The 8,665-nt window shown below is 25.3% G+C and overlaps 1 protein-coding gene across 2 annotated transcripts in view; it reads right to left on the reverse strand.

The window, feature by feature from the left end:
- LOC126910440 (lachesin-like) overlaps positions 1 to 6,356 on the reverse strand; it is a 32,258-nt gene extending 25,902 nt beyond the window's left edge. Inside the window, exon 1 of one of the 2 annotated variants that reach the window (XM_050693012.1) lies at positions 5,972 to 6,356. In XM_050693012.1, the coding sequence (XP_050548969.1) occupies positions 5,972 to 6,029 (58 nt within the window). In that variant the 5' untranslated portion in view covers positions 6,030 to 6,356. The remainder of the gene's footprint in view (positions 1 to 5,971) is intronic. The other variant, XM_050693013.1, reaches the window with a different exon arrangement.
- Between the last annotated feature and the right edge of the window lie 2,309 nt (positions 6,357 to 8,665).

The raw sequence follows: 8,665 nt of genomic DNA on the forward strand, positions 1-8,665 counted from the left end.
AAAAAAAAAAAAAAAAAAAAAAAAAAAAGACTATAAATTTAGCACTACTGTCTCGTATTTTGTTGTTAATTATAAGCACTTTTTATGTGTTGTATTAAAACTCATTATTGTTACATTAAACAAATCAGAAAAATTCAACATACATATTTTAATAATGTTACTTAGTTATTAGTAAGTAATATTAACTGAATTATAAATGTTTATTTGCTCGCAATTTCACGGTGAATTTTTTTTAATGTAATTTTCCAGTAATACTGATTTAGTAATAAAGAATAGTTGTGTTTGAGTACTCGTTATAGATATATTTTTCGATATCATTTGTGTTCTTTATTTTGTCAATAACTTCAATTATTCAAAGATTTTTTTATCGCCATTGGTCATCATAGTCAACTAAGTATGTCTCCCTTGAGTATAACAACTGAATAACCAAATGTACTAGGATTTACATTGAACGTATTGTAAACTACATATTACTTCAGTAGACTTAGACGATCATTCATTTTTAGATAATTTATTAGGTTATGTTTTTTTTTTTTTACATAGCGAAAAATCTACACTTGCGAGGCTAAAATTACTTTATTAAAAAATAATGAAAAAATAAGTATAAATTTTGGAATGTTTAAAAACTTTTTTTTTTACCTTAATTTGAGTTCACATTTAATATGAAAATGAATGAATTACCGTCAAAATGAAAATAAAACATTATCTTTCCTATAATTGATAATTAATGTTTAATGAAGTAATTCATCTTTATACTTTCAAAATAATCTATCCATTAATTGATTCTTAACCAATGAGTTTTTAAAGTATAAATATCATATTTTTATCAAATTTAAAATGTCTAGTATAAAAAATAACAGAATTTTAATTCAATTTTAACAGTTTATACTACAATAGAACGTCTCATCAATGTCACTTTATCATATTAAAACGTAACCAATTTAAAAATTCTAAAATATTTTGTTGTACTTGAGAATTTTTTTTTTTTCATATGATTATCACCTATATTTCCTCTTTTCTGAATACAGTATTACTAACAACAAATATACACTCTACAGTAGCACTTAAAGGTAACGGAGTACCATATTAGAATAAAAACTTTTTTCATAAAAGGCTTAATATACATGTACATTTAATCTATTAACATCTATGAAGAGTACTTGTTACTCTTCAAGAGTTACTTGTGGAGTAACTAGTATATTTTAACTAGGTTTTGTTATTCCATCAGATAACATTATAAATGCACGCTAATATTTAAATTTAATAATTTGATTATTTTTCTATAGTATTTAAAAAAACGTATTTATATTTAAAGTACAGATAAATAGATAGAACTATTTTAAATTTATCTTAAACATCGTAAAAAAAGTATTTAAAAGTTTCTTTAATACTTTATTAGTATTTAAACACATTTACATTTAAGTAAATATATATAAATACTTAAACTTTTTTAAACTTTACAAGACTGATTGTACTTGAGTAATGTAATGAAATGTTTGACAATTAACACTTTAATTTTCCAATACAGTCTTAAGATTCAAAAGTCAATTAAAACATTTTATAAATTTCTTACCACTTATTCCAGAGCACATCAATTTTCATGTATTTAATATTTTATTATACATCTTATACCCTACATAATAGTTTATCGATTTCCGAATAAGTTTTGTTTAAATTAATTAATTTTAAATGTCCTCTTTTACTTTAGAGTTTATTTTATAGTATTGATTAAATTTACTACTAATTATTCTTTTATAATTTTCATTAAATGCCAATGAAATATTTTTAAAAAAATAACATATTGTAATATAAGAGTTGAAATAATTCATTCTAAGGATATTTTTTAGTTGAAAATTAAAAAAAGAAAAGATTAAATTATTAAATCGCTCACTTACATAATTTGTTAGTAGAAGAGCATGGAGCATAATGAAGTTTAAATTTATGTAACATACTTATATTTAACTTTTTTTAATTAAACAAAAATTAAAATAAAGTTAATTAATTTTAATCTATTAATTACATAACACATTTAGTTTTTAAATTAAATTATGGGTGTAATAAATTCTAGTTATAAAAAACGATAGCACAATGAGGTCGTGGCACAGTGTGGATAAGGCTTAGTTAGGACAAGCAGAGATATCTGAAAGTGATTAAAATCACTAACATAAGAAACGCTTCCATGCAAATCTGTAAATACTGTTTAATTTTAAGAAATTGGTGGATTATTCAAAAGCATAATTCGAAATCAAAAAGAATTAAGGAAAAATTGCAAAAAAATCATTGCCACAGGCAATCAAGCAGGCGAATCCAACTTTAAAAAAAAATATTTATTTGATAATTTTTTTGCGTATTTCAATTATCATATGAGTTATATATTTTTATTATTAATGGAGATATTTAAAATGGAAAAATCATATGACCATAACTTTTAATAAAAATGTTTTCATTAAATTGCTTTTCTAAACAATTATCATAAAATAGACTAATTTGTCATTGTATTGTGTCTTTAATTTTTATTAAATCTGTTTACTGTGATGCTATTTTATAAACAACCGAATTTTATATAAAAAAAATTAGTCATTCATATATTTTAAAACATTTTTCATGTTTTTTGCTCTACAGGAGCAAAAAAAGAAACTCGTGGGAGGACTGCCTAACTGAACTTGTCATCCTCCTGTATAATTGCAATATATTCTACATGTACAATTAGTAAATTTAAAGATTTTATAATTAAAGAGGAGGAAAACCCCAAATTATGTTATCCGTTGAATGTAAGTGAAATGCTTAAAATGCATATAGTGACTTATAGTGATAAATTTAGAATTCAAAGCATATACATGATGAAAGAAAGGTTTTCGTGGTCATGATGAATGTTCATACACATTATATGTTATGCAGTTAAAACAATATAGAAATGAAAAAAAAACAATGCTGGACAATAATTATTTATTATCATTGTTTGTACTTCGTACGTGTTGTACAAACATCTGCTTCTCGCATAGCCGCACATCAGAGCAGCAGACAGTAATACACTGCAAACATACTATTGCTATCACTGTAACCATCTCCAGTAATACAACAATAGAGTCCGTGGAGTATGCATTTTAATTTAACATAAGAATATGCGCATGTGTGTGACTCACAGTATGTCGTTCTATAGAGTTCTTTTGGCCGAATGACATCCGTGACGGTCAAAAACGCGCGCGCGTGCACTGACATTGTGTGTATATTTATAGGCTACAAAACAGAGTTCCCTCACTCCACTGCCCAAAACTATTCCAGTGAAAACAGCCCTCCTTACTAAATCATCAATGAGCAGTCCTAAAAACCAACTTTTTATGGTCCACAACACCGGGTGCTCATAAACACCACAGCTGCCACCGACATCAGGTCAAAAATGTCTTGATCGTATTATTATAACGAGTCACATACAATCCTAAATTGTAATACGATATGACGAGTCATGCTAAAACATAACAACCTTGTTATCAAATTATTATTTGGAGTTTTTCACATTTACATGTAATGCCACTTGGTATGTGTAAAATACATAGTTAATGTCGATAACCTTAAATACCAACTTTTATTATTTCATTTATTATTTTTTATGTTTTATTAAAATAAATGTTTGCGAGGATATAACACGTGTAAAATATAAATATTAGATCAATATTTAAATTAAAAAAGTTAAGAAGGGATCAAGAATAGTGGAGTTGAAGCATTCGGAGTTCAACCTAATACAAAAAACATTATTATTATTATCTATTAATTTTATAAGTGACATTAGAACAAATAAATCTACTTTAATAGATTCAGTACAATTTAAAAAGTATTTTTTACATCATTGAGCATGACAAGAAAACGTTATCAATACGTTATAATTATAAAATTAAAAATGAAAAAGTTTGTCATAACATGAAAAAAAGCCAAAAATATGTAAACTTATTAAATATATCAATAAACATAAAATATCATTTAACTTTCAATAAACAATTATTATTAAAACAAAACGTTATTGTTTTTTAATTTAATGTAAACAAATAGTAGTCATTTGCCAATTTTAAAAACTGTTTATGATAGTGAAAGATATTTCAAGTTCTTTTAACATTTGACGAAAAAAATTGAATAACTTTTAAAATTTTAACAACGTTAAAACCATTTATATGATAACGTTATAATATATTAAACGAAAAAAAGTTGTATAATTAAAAATAAAAAATACAATTTTTATATTGAATTTTTAAAGTAAAATATTAATACATTAATGACGATATACATATTTTACTATGTATAGAGTTAACAATTTTTTATGCTTATTTTTTAATCTTATAATGGAATAAGGATCTCATTCATAATTGATTCATAATTCAGTTAATATTAATTACTAATAAGTAAGTAGCATTATTAATATATGTATTGTTGAATTTTCCTGACTTGCGTAATGTTTTTAACGTAACACTAAAGAATTTTAGTACAACACATAAAAAGTACTTATAATTAACTGCAAAATACGAGACAGTAGTGCCAAATTTATAGTCCTATTTTATGTAATATTACGTGTACGTAATATTGAAAAGATTCTTTTGAATAATTAAGCAAATATTGACTATTTTCCATTTTATAAAATATTTAAAATTATTTCTAGAAAAAAAAATTACTTTTTTTTTTACAGAGATCATGAGAAATTATTCAAAATTACGACATTTATATATCAGCTAATTACGGTTTGTGATCTTTTGACGTATTGTTAAGCAAAATTGATTCAATAGAATCAAAAATCAATAGTAACATAAAACAAAACACGGCATAGTAAAACTAATAGCATTTCAGCTATGCATTGAAGACAAAATGACTAAAGAAGTTAAAAAAATAAATAAGTATTTTGAAACATAACACCTTTTGTTTAAAGTTAAATAGAAAATCTACACGATAGTTACTGTGTACATCCCAAGGATATAGGGATCGGTAATATGTCACCCTCGGTTTAAAGCTCAAAGGATAAAAAATCATAAAATATTAAATCAATTTTTTTTTTTTTTGTTTCCATTATTATCTTTGTATATCCATAGAAACTTGCTGACTATCAGTGTGTAATTGAAATTTTATTTATGTACAGCTAACGGAGAGTACCAGATTTCAAAAAAACTAGCCTAGGACAAACAGTGCCTTTTTTTATTATTTTCTTAATTGAAATTAAATCATAGTCCAGTTTACATGATGTCTATTTTTAATTTTAATAAATTTATTGATTATATTTGTTTTTTTTTCCTAGCCTGCCACACAAACTAATGCTTCCCCTAAAGTATAGTATCACAAAAATACCAGAGTAAAGCTTCTCTCTTATAAGCTTCGAAGCTAATGAACATGAGGTGTCCCACCAGGTTTTGACATCTTTTATAACTTTTAATCCAAAAAATAATTTGTGTTTTAAGGCGGTTGTGTACAGTTTGTATTGGTGTACGTGCACTCTAACCGCAGTACATATCCACTGTATCTATTTAACCGTAAAAATTATTTTTAAAAAAGTAACCCAAAATATTCGTTGGATCAAAAGTCATTAGAGATGTCGGAACCTGATGGAACACCTGCATATTTATAAATATGTATTTATTTTCTAATCAATGATAATTTTTTGTAGTTACATTTTTTTTAAATAAACGTTATATTATTTTATGTTTGTTTTAAACATGGAAACGCAAATAAAATAAAATATACTATATGTTAAATTATTAACCTAAAAATTATGAGAATTTCAGGTAAATTTAAATTGAAATACTTTTATGGAGGGGAGAAATTAAGTTAGATCCTCAAATGTTTTGTTTCTAATTGCACCTATATTTCATATTTTGTAAAATTTCTTTTAAAAGGTTTAATATTTAAATTTAAAAATTAGTATTAAAAAGATATAATGATTTTCCAAAAAAATTAGTTTTATGTACAATATAGTTAATAATTAAAATCAAAGACTTACCGTATCCAAATAAAATTAAAATATAAGTACTTAAATAGATAGAAATATTCCACTTCATATTCGTTGATTTTTCATTTTTTTTTTTTTTTTACACCTAATCACATACTAATTTTAATAGGAAAACAAATTAAAAATTATAATATATAATGAACGCGATAATCTTAATTAATGACATCTAGTTTTCTTTAGTCTTGCATAGTTATCCTTAATACAAAACGCCAATTCCTGGTATAATTAAAATTCTCACTGACGGTAATAATAACGAGTTAATCCACATGAGATTAATAAAAGTATACAAAGCTCTTAAAAGTCGGTCTAATATTGATACTACACTCGAAGAAGAACTACTGTGGTGTATCTAAGGAATACTTTTATGCCAGTGGAGGGCATATGAAAGAATATTTCGGTCTGAAACTGTTATTAGGAGGGGATTCAGTGTATGATTCACCGCCATGTGCGTGTAGTTTAATGACGATTAACCATCAGGCGTCACAGAACATAATAACCGAATAAACTGTTATAATATATAAAGATTGGTAGTTTCGAAAAAAAAAAACGACTACCGACGGTGAGTCATTTACCCCTAAGTTGAATATTTCGTGAGTTTGATGATGATTAATTTTTATCTTTTAATCAAGTTGTTATCGACCAGTAATTTATTAGTTGTATTATTTTCTATTGTATAAACAAGTTAAATAGATATATTGTCATTTAAAATAATAAAGTTGGTACCCTTATAAGGGATAAATATAAAAATTATTAAAGCAATTATAAATTTTATTATATATTAGAACAAGACAAAAAACGATTTTCTGGGATTATTACTTAGCATACTTCGATTTTCAAATTTTTTTTTTTCAGCAAAAATACTGGGTCACGAAACCCCGGAAAAATTATTGGCGAAGGTTGAAAAATTTTTAGCGCTCGCCCGCGTGCGTTTTAAAATTTCGACCATTTTTGAGAAAAACGCTCGCTGACGTCAGCGTTTTACGACTTATGGTTTGAAATATTCACCAGACCCGCCCAATGACATTTCTGAGATATCATAAAAAAATTAATTCAATCCGTTCATTTTTAACCAATCTACGAAATTTTTTTTTTTTAAATCCATGCTCATATTTGGGAAAAGGATATTGTCTCATTTTTGCACAAACATATATTTTGACTTTGAATTTGTAGAAAAGCAATTTTTTTCTTTAATTCATATTTAATATATATGTTATAGTTGTCATATTCGAATTGATTGGGTTAGATTATTAACTGTCTTTTTGTTTTTGTATTATGTTTGTTATTTGTATATATTATATTTAGTTTATTAAGTATACAGATACTTTCTATCAATTTATTTTAAATATGTTTATACTACAGAATTTGTTAATATATTTAATTAAGTTTATTGTTGTACATATCTTTTGTTTGAACTTTGGCTTTATAATCAGCTTACTGTTCAAATGTGCTTTTAACTTTTTTTTTTATTTCCACCCAGAGTTTAAATTAGGATACGATTTTGCATTCGCGTATAGCGATATATTTTATCAAGGAATGTTTGATAAGTTATACATATATTTCAGCACGGTTACAACTTATAGAAGTTTGTACGTACATTATCAGAATAGTACAGTATTAATAATCTTATTTATCTTATATATGATGTATAAGTCTATGAGTTTATCGTAAAAATTAGGATCCATCTATGACAACTGTGTTGTCCAACGTCAAATCAGAGTAACCAATATTCTCATCAAAATTGACTTTCTTACATAGTCTTAGGAATAATAACCTGCCAAATTTTTGTAATCATTCTATAATATTAATACAATTATTATAATTAGAATATTATGAATTATTATGTAAACCAGGGGCGTATTTAAGGGAGATATTGGCGACTGCCCCTCTTGAACCAGCACTATCAATTTTTTTTAGGCGACTTCTAAGAAACATGGCTCTAATGACTTTTTTTTGATCATCACTTTGATTTTTAACAAAAACATATCTATAGCGTGTTTGCCAAAGTAAAATAAATTAAATACCCTCTTAAAATAATTTCTGAATACGACCCAAGTGAATACCTCAATAACAAACATCAACCTTATACTCAATACATCGTACTATTTTCTCTTTTTTTAATTTATTTTTGTTACATTTATTCTGGTGTAATATTTTCCCTGCAAAACACTTATAGTCGTCGGGTACTCCTACCGGAATCAGTGGTTTACTTATAAAAACTGCCCAAAGAGTCTTACACGACGAAGGCGCGTGATGTTCGTACACCCAAAGAAAAACCTCAATCAATTTTGATAGAGAAATTTTATCAAGGGTTTATGATAATGTTTTATTAATACGAACAAAATAATTATTCTTATAAATAATTATTGTTCAAGACAAGAAAAAAAATTATCATATTGATAAATATATCATAGTTTCAATAGTAATAATATATTTATCAAATTGAACAATGAATTTATTATATAGATCGAGGTTTTTATCTGGGTGTATGGTTCCAAGTCTGGTGCAAAACCCCAACTAGGGGAAGCCTAGTTAATAATACTAAGCAAAATTAAAAATTATTTTTTTCAAAATAAATTAATAATTTTGTATTAGTACAATACTAGCAGGAGTAATCCTAGAAATAATTTTTGGAAGATTGTGAAGTGAAATTTGCTAACTTTATGTGATAAATTAGCCAATTAAATA

The sequence above is a fragment of the Daktulosphaira vitifoliae genome, unplaced genomic scaffold (assembly GCF_025091365.1).
Source record: "Daktulosphaira vitifoliae isolate Bord-2020 unplaced genomic scaffold, ASM2509136v1 Scaffold_1, whole genome shotgun sequence".
Lineage (NCBI taxonomy): Eukaryota > Metazoa > Arthropoda > Insecta > Hemiptera > Phylloxeridae > Daktulosphaira > Daktulosphaira vitifoliae.